This window comes from Odontesthes bonariensis, chromosome 10 (genome assembly GCF_027942865.1).
Source record: "Odontesthes bonariensis isolate fOdoBon6 chromosome 10, fOdoBon6.hap1, whole genome shotgun sequence".
In the NCBI taxonomy this organism is placed as follows: Eukaryota; Metazoa; Chordata; class Actinopteri; order Atheriniformes; family Atherinopsidae; genus Odontesthes; species Odontesthes bonariensis.
Window position 1 is genome coordinate 20,489,232 of NC_134515.1, and position 14,859 is coordinate 20,504,090.

At 39.9% G+C, this 14,859-nt stretch overlaps 2 protein-coding genes across 2 annotated transcripts; one reads left to right on the plus strand and one right to left on the minus strand.

Annotated features, from left to right (window-relative positions):
• Positions 1-2: 2 nt before the first annotated feature.
• apobec2b (apolipoprotein B mRNA editing enzyme, catalytic polypeptide-like 2b) lies at positions 3-3,835 on the plus strand. Its single transcript, XM_075476805.1, has 4 exons — positions 3-375; positions 1,015-1,195; positions 3,102-3,445; positions 3,563-3,835. Exons 1-3 carry the CDS (start codon positions 68-70, stop codon positions 3,441-3,443), a joined length of 831 nt encoding a protein of 276 aa, XP_075332920.1. The 5' UTR covers positions 3-67; the 3' UTR covers positions 3,444-3,445; positions 3,563-3,835.
• LOC142390925 (basement membrane-specific heparan sulfate proteoglycan core protein) lies at positions 3,673-14,523 on the minus strand. The gene is made up of 20 exons (XM_075476804.1): positions 14,368-14,523; positions 14,226-14,264; positions 13,572-13,628; positions 12,464-12,727; positions 11,656-11,928; positions 11,173-11,433; positions 10,365-10,637; positions 9,879-10,142; positions 9,075-9,347; positions 8,589-8,852; positions 7,717-7,989; positions 6,697-6,987; positions 6,283-6,555; positions 6,093-6,204; positions 5,844-6,001; positions 5,652-5,753; positions 5,240-5,308; positions 4,977-5,036; positions 4,666-4,734; positions 3,673-4,572 (listed from the first exon to the last, which is right to left on the minus strand). The coding sequence occupies exons 1-20, from the start codon at positions 14,444-14,446 to the stop codon at positions 4,508-4,510; spliced, it is 3,519 nt and encodes a 1,172-aa protein (XP_075332919.1). The 5' UTR covers positions 14,447-14,523; the 3' UTR covers positions 3,673-4,507.
• Between the last annotated feature and the right edge of the window lie 336 nt (positions 14,524-14,859).

The following is a 14,859-nucleotide window of genomic DNA, read 5'->3' on the forward strand; positions in this document are numbered from 1 at the left end:
CTCTCTCTCTCTCTATTTCTGTCACCCCTTCACTTCATCCAGCACTCTCACCCACTTACACAAAATCATGGCCGACAGAACCAGCCGACTGGGTGTTAAGAGGAAAGAGAAAAAGGTGGAAAACAAAGCAAAAGAAGAAAAGGATACGGAAAAGGATAAGGAAAAGGTTAAGGAAAAGGATAAAGGAAAGGAGAACATTGTGAAAAAGGCAGACAAACTCGTGAAGAGCCAGGAGAAGACCCCAGAGCCCCCCAACACTGATGAGGAGAAGAGGAATGGGGAAAGTGAAGGTGCAACAGGACCAGAGGCAAATAACAGTGAGGATAATGGAGAATTTCAACCCATAGAGCTGCCTCCATTTGAAATTGTCACAGGGTGGGTAAGACTTAATATATGAACCAAAATGATGAAGTTGGAGTCTGTTTGTCCCTGTAAGCATGTTTGCTCTTTAACAAGTCTCATTAATTTCTGTTGCCACCATGATTCATAATGCATTATTTTAGTGAGGAAGAATACCATTGGCTTGCACCTGCTATCTTTCCCAGCCCAGTGTTAAGAATAGAGATGAGTCACAGAGCCAACATAGACGCTTTATCACTCTGCTTAGCATCCGTACCCCAGTTTCCATCCTTCGAGATTGCTTGATATCAAAGCTATAAGAGATCTATTTCTGTGATACATCTGGCTCTTTATGTGCAACATAACAAAAGATAAATTAAGCAATAAAGGGGGATAATGTGCTTTGTGTGAGTCAGAAATGGACTGGCACAATCACTGATTAGATCCTGAGATGACTTGGAAGCTTACAAAAGTAATGGAAACATCAGATTGCTTAGTGGTGGTCTAGTTATCATAAAGCATGTTATTGTATTGTACTGTCATGCATCATTACAAAAAGGTGAAATATTACTGGTCAGCTGATACATGTAACCTCAGAGATGACAAAGTGTTTTGTGATATAATTGAAAAGAAAACATTTGATTGGTGACAATTCTCACTGTGACTCTACATCAGGGAGCAGATGAGCCCATTCTACTTCAAGTTTCAGTTCAGGAATGTGGAGTATTCATCGGGGCGGAACAAAACCCTGCTGTGTTTTAGAGTGGACACAGCAGGAGGCAGCACAGAGCCTCTGATAGGCTACATGGAAGATGAGCATGCCACAGCTCATGCGGAAGAGGCCTTCTTTCAACAGGTGATGAAAGCTCTTTCTTGTATAGTGCAAAATATTTTTGCAAAATCAAAATGTTGCTTTGAGTAAAAGGGAGCCTGATCTACAGTAGGCATGAAGTAAAAAATGACACATTTCGTTCATATTTTGGGAACGTTACTTTTTATTTGTATTTTTCACAGTAAAGAAAAAAGGGGTGGTGCATGTGTGTGTGTGAAGCAAAGTTTTTCAAGGTTAGTACTCACATAACCTCTGATCAGTCTAGTCTCACAGTATAAACTTTTTATAGCAGCTAGAAGGTTTTCAGTTCTCGTTTGGGGACTTTTCACCTCTTCTTATCTCAAAAGGCTTGTAGTTCTTTAAGCTCCTGGGGCCATCTTTTCTGCTGTCTTGAGTTGTATCCACAGATTTATTATTAAGTTCAGACTGGGGAACAGTGAGGGCCATGGGAAAACCTTCAGCTTCTGCCTCTTGAATTGATCCTTTGTGTCTTTTGAGGTTTGTTTCGCATCATTATGCTGTTGCTGAAGCCGTCCTCTTTTCATAGCTTTATTACGAACACTTCCAAATCTTGCAGGCATTTCGTTGAGTCCATTCTTTCTTCTGACGTTGAAATAGGTATGTGCCACAGACTGAAGTTCAGTTCACTTGAGTTTTTTTTATACGTGATGCCGGATCACAGTACAAATCATCTCAAGACCCTTCATAGAGAAGGCAAACATGCACACACCTTACATACAATCCAATTAAATTTATTCCAATCCAATCCAATCCAGTAAAATTGTTTTTATATACTGCCTGTTCATAAATAGTTGTCTAGATTTATAAACAAACAACATTTAAAAAGATTGCATTGAATCCCCAATCTCCCATGCATGGTATTGCTGGCAACCGTGGAGAGAACTAACACCCTTTTTACAGGAAGGCAACTTTGGTAGAACCAGACTCAGGAAGGGTGACCATCTGCCTTGACCAGTAGAGCAGTGGGAAGACAGGACAGAGATTCAAACAAACACACACAAAAAAAGTTTAGGGATTCCTGATATTGGAAAGAAAAAATACAACACAAAGTTAATGGTGGCAGTAATGACATATATAAACATGAAGAGTACGAGAGTATAGTGAGGAGAAGTGCTCAAGGCCTCATGGGATGTCCCTCATTGGCCAAGGCTTATGGCAAGATAACTAAAGTCTTGATAACCTGAACCAGCCCAAACTATGACTTTTATGAGAAATAACTGTTTTAAACCGAATCCTACAGCTTATCAGGGAGTCTGCTTTCTGAACCCAAGCCGGGAACTGGTTCCACAGGAGAGACGCCTGGCAGCTGAAGGAAATGCTGCAACACAAACCCATAGCACAATCCATCCATCCCTGTGTTTAAAGAGGTGTTCTCTTCATGAAATATGCACCTTTTTTTCCTCCATACCTTTGCGAGTTGAAGCTCAAAGGTCCCATTTTGACTTAATCAGTTGATTGGACTTGTTTCCTAAATGAGATCTGCTTGTATTGATTTTCACCAAATGACTTCTGAAATGGAATTTTGTTTTCCTGAAGGTCTTCTCTTTTCCGCAACCGGCTCCAGAGGCTGCAGAGCAGTTTCCAGCACAGAGTTTCCTTTCTCTATCTTTTAAATCAGGGTTTATTATCAATTGAGCAGATATAGTATTCTTAAAACTATGAAATCTTTATCATCTGGCCTTTTTCTCATGATAATTTTAAATGAGCTCTAGCTCACACAAGTTGATTAAGATGTTGGCAAGTTAGTTGAGAGCTCAAATCATTTTAGGGTGACCAAACTTCTGGCTGGTACTCTTTTTCCTTCTTAAACTCTTAGATTGCCTCCCTCTCCAGAAAATGAATTAATGAAACTAAAAAAAGTACATTCCTTGCTTATTGTGTTCATAAATCTCCACTGCTGATTTTCTAGGTGCTCCCTAACTCCTCCCAAGAGTATGACGTCACATGGTATGTGTCATCCAGTCCCTGTACAGCGTGTGCAGCCAAGTTGACGAACATCCTCCAACAGCGCAAAAAGCTTCGTCTCTGCATATTCTGCTCCCGTCTCTTTGAGTGGGAGGAGCCAGAGATAGTGGAAGGCCTTAAGGCTCTGGTGCATGCTGGCTGCAAGCTGCGAATGATGAAGCCAGCTGACTTCCTGCATGTCTGGGAAACGTATGTGGAGAAGGAGGAAGATACCTTTACGCCATGGGAGGATTGCCAGGAGAATTATGACTATTATTTGGAGAAACTGTCTGACATACTCAAGTAGATGTGAGTCCAGAGTTTGTGTTTGCAGCCTTCTAACTTTTACTGAGTGGATAAAAATGTTTGCACTTGAGCTTTGTTTGGATACTAACTGTTTTCCATGTGGATTTTGTACTCTTACAGGTCTTCACTGACTGAACCACAAACCAGCCTACACATGATATTCACACTGGTTGGATGAGTGTTAGATGGATGAGTCACATCTGATGGTGCGGATTGATGTATCGATGACAAAAGTTTTGTATTTTTTATTTTGATAAAACTTATATAGACAGGCACAAAATGCATGGATAAATATTTCAAACAATATCAAACTGGTCACTTTGGAAGAGGAAAAAAAGATTACATTCATTGTTGAACATTTAAAACATTAAAAAAAGCAGTGAAAAAAAGTTACATCTACTGACATCTGGTGTCTGTTTGGGAAACTGAAACAACTTGGGAAACAAAGACTATCAGATTAATAATGTTTCATCATTAACAATCCATCCATCCATTTTCTATACCTGCCTAATCCAACTCAGGGCCTGGAGCCCATCCCAGCTGTCACTGGGCAAGAGGCGGGGTACACCCTGGGCAGGGTGCCAGTCCATCACAGGGCCACACAGAGACAAACCAGACAAACAACCATTCATGCTCCAACCATTCCAAGAGTCAATTTAGAGTCGCCAATTAACCAGACACGCATGTTTTTGGGTGGTGGGAGGAAGCCAGAGAACCCGGAGAGAACCCACGCATTACACGGGATGAACATGCAAACTCCACACTGAAAGGCCCCAGCAGAGATTCAACCCTCTTACTGTGAGGCGATGGTGCTAACCGCCACACCAGCGTGCAGCCCATCATTAACAATTTGGCCATTCATCCTAACAATGATGTGAAAAAAAATATTTACAATTGCAGGTTTCTTGTTTTAACAGATAACACGCGCAAAACACATTTGTGCAGTGTGTTAGCTGGTCTCTAGGTCCAGCATTTTGCTTAAAACTGCAATATCTCAACAACTGCCTAAATCTCTGAAAAGTTTACTAAAACTTTTTCTTGTTTCAGAAGTCAAACGAGTGAGACTCATTGTTGAAAGGAAACCAGCGCACCGCCATTTTCTGTTGCATCTTGGCCGTTAGTCATCACAGCTGAGGAAAAAGAGATAGTTCAGTCAGTTGTGTTTCATCAAGAATCTGACACAGCATGACACATCATGCTCAAAGTAAATGAAAATGTATTACCTTGGTCCTCTCGTGAGGTTATTGGTAATGGTGTTGTTTCACTGCAGATTTCTAGATTATCATCCACTTCTGCGTATCAGATAAACAGAAACTGTCAACATATACTATGACAATGAATAATTCTTTAAGCAAATAAGTAAAAGACTATTTCGTATTTGCTCCATGTTTTCTGCAATGGCAAATGAGTTATTTATCCATTAATTTAGAAAACAATCATGTCAATCTATTTTTTTTTTAATGCAGCTACAAAGGAATATCAGATGATGTCTGTTCTACTCATTTTTTTTTTTGTTTTTTTGTTTTTTTAATACCTTTGGGCCCGGCCTTCAAAGCTGAATCAGTGATGTACTCAACCAGTGGACAGGGTGCATCTGCAGCAGGAAGAAGAAGGAAAGAGCTTGAGTTTACAATAAACTATGAGAAACTGACCCAAGGCAGTTTCACAAACTACTTTCAACTACTTTCAACTTTCAACTAATGTCAAAAAAACAGCTCAGAATAGAATCACTGGTTGAGTTGTAATTGCACCGTGAAGACGGTGACAAACCCATAGTCACTAGAGGTGTTAACATACCAGTCGAGTCCTTCAGCTTCGTCATGCTCAGAAACAGTTCGCTCTCATCTGGTTTCTCATCATTAGCAACTATGTGACAAGAAAAGAAAGAAGTCAAATGACAAGTAACTGTGGTTTTTATTTGTTCCATTTTACACAAAATGTGCGTCACATCTACAGCTAAAATTAGTTTTGAACTCCTGACACAAACCTTTGTCATTTCTCTGCAGAATGCATCGCCAGCTATCCATTACTTTTCATGCTTTCTTTATGGTATAGAGTAGATATTTCGCAGAGATTCAGAACAGTGCACAGCTGCAGGACCGGTGTGCAGCTAAACAACTGTCTGGCCTTGGATATAGCCCTAATAATATTACGTACAGCATCTTTAGAAGTGATGCGCTCTAAGATAAGTTTAAGGCTAAAGCCGAACCTGGTTTGCGGAAGATTCTGAGGAATATGCATCCAAGGAAGATGGCGATGATGCCAAAGAAGAGACAGCCAGAGATGGAGAGAAGGACTCTTCTCTTTAAGACTACAAATTAAAAACAAAAATCAAGAATAATAGCAAGACAGAATGTTTTTAGATAATAGCTAATAACATAGAGAGCACAGTTATACTCACGAAGATTCTTTGTCTTGTAAGACTGGCTGCTTTGTGAATAGGATGGTCTCCCGTGACGGACGCCCTGGCAGACGTACAGACTCTGCTCTGGGTCATTCTGGGGTGTGACCTTATGTGTCTCTGCGGGAGGCAGATCAAGTTTTTCTCCCTCTCTGAACCTGTTTTAAGAGGGTTTTGTTGAATTTTCTGGACTGTTTTTAATTCATTTTCAGAAAGGTGAGAATCCACACTTGTCATTGGTGGTATTACCAGGTGTAGTTCCATGAATTGTCGTCCGCCACTTCACACTTGAGCAGTAAGCTGTCAGTGGAGAAGGCCTCTGACCAGCTTGTTTGCAAGATTATAATAGCCTGTGGGCGCGCTGCAACAAACACAACATTGGCTGTAATAACAGACGCTCAACAGCAGAACAATGAAAGAAAGAAACCAATAATCGTACCACTGATTTTGAGGTCTACAGGTTGACTCTGGCTTGATTTAAAGACTGTATGTTCTCCTCTTTTAACCTGACATTTATATGATCCCGTGTCTGTTGTCAGAGCAGAACCGATGTTGTGATTGTTTCCAGATGTGGGCATCGGACTGTCATTTTTGAACCACATATAATCCCATCCAGATGAAACATTGATGTGACAGCTGAAGGAGACCGAATCTCCAGTGTGCATCAAACTGGCCTCGGGATTCTGCACAATTGTGACTCCTGGTGTTGCATCTGAGTGTAGATAATGATAAAAAGGAAAAAGTATAACAGCTTTTGAAAGTATATTTTGAGGAGAATACTTCTTACTTTCTACCTTTAAGGAACGAAAAAAAAAAAAATACTAAAGAAAGTAATGAAAAGAAAATGTCTCACCATAAACATGAAGTGCAACATTGGAACTGAAGCTGCTTGTGACAGACCTGCCCTTCAGATTCCCTGAGCAGCTGAACATTCCACGGTGCGAGGAGGAAGAAGAGCTGATGGTAAGAGTGGTTCCATCCATTTCAGAAGTCACTATTTCATCAAGCCGGACCTCTTCTGCATCTTTGTACCATGTATATGTCCAGCCAGAGCTTCCCTGCATCCCACAGCTCAGCTTCACTGCCTCATTGGGGAACACATCCAACCACTTGGTTGCATTCTTCAGTGATGGAACGGGAATTTCTAACGAGATAGGGAAATATTACAACAATTTACAGATCCTTATAGTACATACCTTTGAAAGTCGTTTACTTTGTTTGGTTTATAAAATTAGGCTGAGGTTTTGGTCATATTGGTAATGTTTTTCTAAATTGAAATCCATTATCGCTACTCAAGTTCTTATTAAATTTACATGAATTCATATTCATGGTTTCTCTTTTTTACAAAAGATTGTGTGTGTTGCATCCACTTCTCATACAAATGATCTCATCTTTACCCAATAACTCCACCTATACTCTGCCCACAACGAGGCGTCCCCCTGCAAGTGTTCTGCTATACCACAACATCCTGTTTCAACAGAAAATGCATAGAATAACGGAAGCATGGTGCTTTTGCACCTATATTAAAACAACCTGTTGAGTTGTTTTCTCATTTCTTATCTTTTTAACGTACAGTAAGAAAACTGACAGATTGATTGAAATAACAAACATTTCTCCTTATTACAGCATGACAACATTGCTTATTTTGACCTACTGTGAACATCCTGTTGTATTTTCAGACTGCGTCTTGTTGACTTGTATGTATGCTTCTTTGTAGAAGACTGATCTACTTCATTTTTAAGATGTGTTTTTGTGTTTGTTATTTATTCTATGTTAAGCCTTGATTTTATATTGAACCTTGAGTCTGTAACAAAATTAATGCTTGCGTTGTACGGTGACTTAGCTGGTGACAGGGCGTTATAGATATGCTTACCAGAAACCTGCAGGGAGTAAGTGTCACTATCCTCAGTGTAGAACGGGCCTTCTCCTCGCTTGGCTTTGCACCGGTACTCTCCACTGTTAGAATGAACTATAGAAGCTATACTGTAAGTATCATTGTTGGATGCTTGAATTTCCGTCCCATTATGGTACCACACATAATCCCATCCGGACGACATGTCAACTGTGCATGTGAGGAGGACAGATTCTCCAGGGTACATCGTGGCAAAGGAAGGACTTTGGGTCACAGTGGGCTTAGGCTTGCTTGCTATTCACAGGGAAAAAAGAAAAGATAACATTTCAACGATACAATATACTACCCATGCTCAGGAAATACAGTAAAAATTATTTTCATAGGTTGTTTTTTTTTCAACGTCGTGACCATGTGTACTATTTTCTGGGTAAGAGACAAAAACATTATTATCATCTTTTATACTTGTCTGTGCTATAACTGTATTAATTCCTCGCCAGGCTTACTCTGCTTACTCTATCATGTGTAAGACGTGCAGAGCATGTTAAATGGTCTGCTATTGCCTTCATTGACTCCCAGCATCTAAACTGCCAGTTTACGCTCATGTGTCTCTACCATGTGGAGGACAACGTCTGGTTTTCACATTTTGCATGGCTCTGTGTGATTTGGATGGTTTTCACTTATGCCGATTTCATTTCACAGGCATTGGGGTTTACACCCCCCTTTTGGCAGTCTGCAGACAATCTGCTGTCAGATTTTTTTCTTTCTCTAAGGTAATCACTTTGACTATCATCAACATTGTCGTATTGTTTTTCATACTGTCATCAAAGAAATATTGATCGTATCTGCATTAATGTTAAATGAATGTAATGCTGTACAGAAACATGAAAACTCACAATAAACTTGCACATCAGCTTTGTTGCTGTCTCCAGAGCTGACTCCTCTGGATTTCAGGTGAGCTTTGCAGGTATATTGTCCTTGATCGGTTTGAGTGACTGAAGTGATTTTGAGCGATGGTCCTTCTTTTTTCAGCTCCACTCCATTTCTGTACCAGGTGAACGTCCACTCCGAGCCGCTCACTTCACAGCTAAGCTCCAGTACCTCATTTTCAAACACATCTGGCCAGCCAGTCAGCTGCTTGAGAGTTGGTGTCGGTGGATCTGAAAAATGTAGACATCCTCAAATCAAAGTCCACTAAAATGAACTGCGTCATGAAATTACAGCTTAAAGGAAGATAAAATATCATGTGCATCATCAGCAGACTAAAGTACAACACATTCATTCAAAAATGCATCCGGGCTCAATTAGATGAATATCAATAAACTGGTCATTCTGCCTGTGCTGCAGTGTAACCCGGCAAGTGATGCAACACATATGCTTACCAGAAACCTGCAGGGAGTAAGTGTCACTATCCTCAGTGTAGAACGGGCCTTCTCCTCGCTTGGCTTTGCACCGGTACTCTCCACTGTTAGAATGAACTATAGAAGCTATACTGTAAGTATCATTGTCGGATGCTTGAATTTCCGTCCCATTATGGTACCACACATAATCCCATCCGGATGACACACTGACTGTGCATGTGAGGAGGACAGATTCTCCAGGGTACATCGTGGCAAAGGAAGGACTTTGGGTCACAGTGGGCTTAGGCTTGCTTGCTATTCAGAATAAAGAAGAAAAAGAGAACATTACACCATTGCATAGAAACATTATGCATCGGGTAACATAGTAACTCCAGTATGACTGTTTTTTAGTTTTTTCAAATTCAGAATCAGATGTGTAAGTTAAACTCTGGGATTCTGTGAGCAGCTGACAGCTCTCAGAACACAATGCTTAGGAATGTTAATCCTTGATTGTTAACGCATTAACTGTCATAATGATTTGATCAATTAAATTATACATATAGGTTTTCTGACTGCCAGTATGGCTGCAGCTTGAGTTGAATCTTTTTTTATTATTATAAAGTTCAACATCCTGCTTTCAAATAAAAAAAAAAGAAAATAAAATGTTAGTTGTGTGGGTCTCACTGTGTCAGTCGTGTTTTTTAACCCTTCAGCACAAAGGAGTAAAAATGCAATGATGGTTGAGAGGTTTAGGTAGCTACAGGAGCGGTAAAAAATAGCCCCTTGTAAAGTAGCCTCTTTTATTGAATGCTATTCTGTACTGAAGCATGAGCACCATTTACTTACTATAAACTTGCACATCAGCTTTGTTGCTGTCTCCAGAGCTGACTCCTCTGGATTTCAGGTGAGCTTTGCAGGTATACTGTCCTTGATCGGTTTGAGTGACTGAAGTGATTTTGAGCGATGGTCCTTCTTTTTTCAGCTCCACTCCATTTCTGTACCAGGTGAACGTCCACTCCGAGCCGCTCACTTCACAGCTGAGCTCCAGTACCTCATTTTCAAACACATCTGGCCAGCCAGTCAGCCGCTTGAGAGTTGGTGTCGGTGGATCTGAAAAATGTAGACATCCTCAAATCAAAGTCCACTAAAATGAACTGTGTCATGAAATTATAGCTTAAAGGAAGATAAAATATCATGTCCATCATCAGCAAACTAAAGTACAACACATTCATCCAAAAATGCATCCAGGCTCAATTAGATGAATATCAATAAACTGGTCATTCTGCCTGTGCTGCAGTGTAACCCGGCAAGTGATGCAACACATATGCTTACCAGAAACCTGCAGGGAGTAAAGGTCACTATCCTCAGTGTAGAACGGGCCTTCTCCTCGCTTGGCTTTGCATCGGTACTCTCCACTGTTAGAATGAACTATAGAAGCTATACTGTAAGTATCATTGTCGGATGCTTGAATTTCCGTCCCATTATGGTACCACACATAATCCCATCCGGATGACACACTGACTGTGCATGTGAGGAGGACAGATTCTCCAGGGTACATCGTGGCAAAGGAAGGACTTTGGGTCACAGTGGGCTTAGGCTTGCTTGCTATTCAGAATAAAGAAGAAAAAGAGAACATTACACCATTGCATAGAAACATTATGCATCGGGTAACATAGTAACTCCAGTATGACTGTTTTTTAGTTTTTTCAAATTCAGAATCAGATGTGTAAGTTAAACTCTGGGATTCTGTGAGCAGCTGACAGCTCTCAGAACACAATGCTTAGGAATGTTAATCCTTGATTGTTAACGCATTAACTGTCATAATGATTTGATCAATTAAATTATACATATAGGTTTTCTGACTGCCAGTATGGCTGCAGCTTGAGTTGAATCTCTTTTTTTTATTATAAAGTTCAACATCCTGCTTTCAAATAATAAAAAAAAAAGAAAATAAAATGTTAGCTGTGTGGGTCTCACTGTGTCAGTCGTGTTTTTTAACCCTACAGCAGAAAGGAGTAAAAATGCAATGATGGTTGAGAGGTTTAGGTAGCTACGGGAGGGGTAAAAAAATAGCCCCTTGTAAAGTAGCCTCTTTTATTGAATGCAATTCTGTACTGAAGCATGAGCACCATTTACTTACTATAAACTTGCACATTAACTATGTTGCTGTCTCCAGAGCTGACTCTGGATTTCAGGTGAGCTTTGCAGGTATACTGTCCTTGATCGGTTTGAGTGACTGAAGTGATTTTGAGCGATGGTCCTTCTTTTTTCAGCTCCACTCCATTTCTGTACCAGGTGAACGTCCACTCCGAGCCGCTCACTTCACAGCTAAGCTCCAGTACCTCATTTTCAAACACATCTTGCCAGCCAGTCAGCTGCTTGAGAGTTGGTGTCGGTGGATCTGAAAAATGTAGACATCCTCAAATCAAAGTCCACTAAAATGAACTGTGTCATGAAATTATAGCTTAAAGGAAGATAAAATATCATGTGCATCATCAGCAGACTAAAGTACAACACATTCATCCAAAAATGCATCCGGGCTCAATTAGATGAATATCAATAAACTGGTCATTCTGCCTGTGCTGCAGTGTAACCCGGCAAGTGATGCAACACATATGCTTACCAGAAACCTGCAGGGAGTAAAGGTCACTATCCTCAGTGTAGAACGGGCCTTCTCCTCGCTTGGCTTTGCATCGGTACTCTCCACTGTTAGAATGAACTATAGAAGCTATACTGTAAGTATCATTGTTGGATGCTTGAATTTCCGTCCCATTATGGTACCACACATAATCCCATCCGGATGACACACTGACTGTGCATGTGAGGAGGACAGATTCTCCAGGGTACATCGTGGCAAAGGAAGGACTTTGGGTCACAGTGGGCTTAGGCTTGCTTGCTATTCAGAATAAAGAAGAAAAAGAGAACATTACACCATTGCATAGAAACATTATGCATCGGGTAACATAGTAACTCCAGTATGACTGTTTTTTAGTTTTTTCAAATTCAGAATCAGATGTGTAAGTTAAACTCTGGGATTCTGTGAGCAGCTGACAGCTCTCAGAACACAATGCTTAGGAATGTTAATCCTTGATTGTTAACGCATTAACTGTCATAATGATTTGATCAATTAAATTATACATATAGGTTTTCTGACTGCCAGTATGGCTGCAGCTTGAGTTGAATCTTTTTTTTTATTATTATAAAGTTCAACATCCTGCTTTCAAATGAAAAAAAAAGAAAATAAAATGTTAGCTGTGTGGGTCTCACTGTGTCAGTCGTGTTTTTTAACCCTTCAGCACAAAGGAGTAAAAATGCAATGATGGTTGAGAGGTTTAGGTAGCTACGGGAGGGGTAAAAAATTTAGCCCCTTGTAAAGTAGCCTCTTTTATTGAATGCTATTCTGTACTGAAGCATGAGCACCATTTACTTACTATAAACTTGCACATCAACTATGTTGCTGTCTCCAGAGCTGACTCCTCTGGATTTCAGGTGAGCTTTGCAGGTATACTGTCCTTGATCGGTTTGAGTGACTGAAGTGATTTTGAGCGATGGTCCTTCTTTTTTCAGCTTCACTCCATTTCTGTACCAGGTGAACGTCCACTCCGAGCCGCTCACTTCACAGCTGAGCTCCAGTACCTCATTTTCAAACACATCTGGCCAGCCAGTCAGCCGCTTGAGAGTTGGTGTAGGTGGATCTGAAAAAATTCCCCACAAAGATATCACCTCGTTAAAAACTAGTGTTCTATCTGAAATGGCCGTGTTAAAGAATGCTGTTAATATGTGGAGTGAGAAAAAGACACAAACAAGAAGTACAAATATGTCACAAATTAATGCTTTCTAACTTTTGTCTCTTACACTGAAATCCAGTTATTATACTGATAATATATGTTTTTACATCAGTTTTATTTTCATCTTTCTTGAGAAACTACTGTGATGATATTATCAAAACCAGCAAACAAAAGCAAAATAACTGCAGAACCCTGTTGATAATGATTTATCAATCATTATTATCCAAATTCAATGGATTAGCATAACAGTAAATGATCTTTTCACTGACTATAATCAAGTATTGCCTTGCCTTTAGGAAGCAGGGTTTTATCACAGTGTAAGTGCTTGAATAAGAAGAAAGCAAGTGGACTTGCTTTCTTGGTTCATGAAGATGTTTGACCCCATATCCAAAAGGATTCTTCTGTTCTAACTGATTTGTGGGGAGTTTCATGCTTATAAACTGTTTTGGGACATTTACACCTTTCGAGTCACTGAAGTCGCATGCGTGTCATTGTCCAACCTGTCAACTCTCAGTGTTGTTTGAGTTTCTTGACACCGTTGTCACCCCACGAATACTGTGAAATATCTTTGAGAACCAATATTAATATTAATAATAATCATTCCAGTTGCTTTTAATACATGGATTTAGGATTTCCTGAGAATCTACAGCAACATTAGTTTTAGAACATCCCATTTTAAATTAAAACCTTTAAAAGTGTGTAAATAAGCTGCTACATGATGATTGCACAGTGTTAGCGGTCAAAGTCTTACCATAGACAGTTGCTGGCAGAGAACTGGCCACTGGCCTTATGTCTGAAGTCTGGGTGACTAGTGGGAGAAAGTAGACATATGAACTTACTTTGGATGTTATGGATAACTGAGCTCTAGTTGCCGTTATAAATGATACAGTTAGCCATTTTAATACATCTCATTTGGGAAACTATGAGAGGCATTTTTAAATAAAATTCTAAAAATTCAAGACAATACATTCTTATGTGACAGACACTCGGAGTATTTTAAACCCAATCTAAATCACCATTTTTGCTCAGGCTACCATGAAAAAAAGCCAGCTGAAGATGACATAAGGATGGACAAAATAACCTGACTTGTTAAAAGTATGCGTAAAAACTTTAGGTTCACATAGTGTGAAGGGTACTTGCACTAGCTGCTGTTTAATTATAGGAACTGCCAAACACATGACAAAAAGGTACTTCATGTTCCTCATGATAATTTTAGTCATGTTCTACTTCCCAAACATGGCTTTGGTTTGATTTTAAAACATCTCACGTACTACGGACACAGCTTGTGTGTTTTCAGTCGACAAGAGAATGGGATGGTTTTTAAAGTTTACAGAAACACCCAACCAGCTTCTGTCAAATCAATACAAACTGCTTGTGTAATGCTGTGAGAGATATGTTTTCCTACCATAGACATTGTCCTGAGCTGCACAAACAGCAGTCAAATCTGTCAGATCAGATAGTGATAAATATTCAGTGAGAATGTCCACACATGTTAGAAATGTAGAGAAAGTTCACCCAAAAAAGGATTAAAACAGTGAAAAACTTACGTAGGACAGCAAAAACCTTGAGAAGCCACATTTTCCATCGAGCCCCACGTATGAAGGCTGTATTGCTGTGTTGAGTCATTTATCTGCTGTGTAGCGAAGTTCACTAAAAGAAGGAGATTGCATGTGAGATGGGTGTGTGTGAAAGATTCATTTCTGAACTCATCTCAGGACAGCAGCTTTCCTGTCACCCTGACATCTGCTTTTCTCTGTTGCTGAAGCAACAGGAAATGTGTTGGTGAACCACATTGAAATGCTAGTTCGTTTAACATAAAATGCTGAATGGTGCTGAAAAGGGATTAAAAGGCTCAGAGAATTTAAAGAACTTGCAAAAATAAACAATATTTTGCTGCATTTCATATATTGTTGTGTGGGTTTATTTGTGTGCTTACTGTATTTAAACAGGAAAAAGGTGTGTCTGTGTGTGTGTGTGTGTGTGTGTGTGTGTGTGTGTGTGTGTGCGTGTGTGTGTGTGTGTGTGTGTGTGTGTGTGTG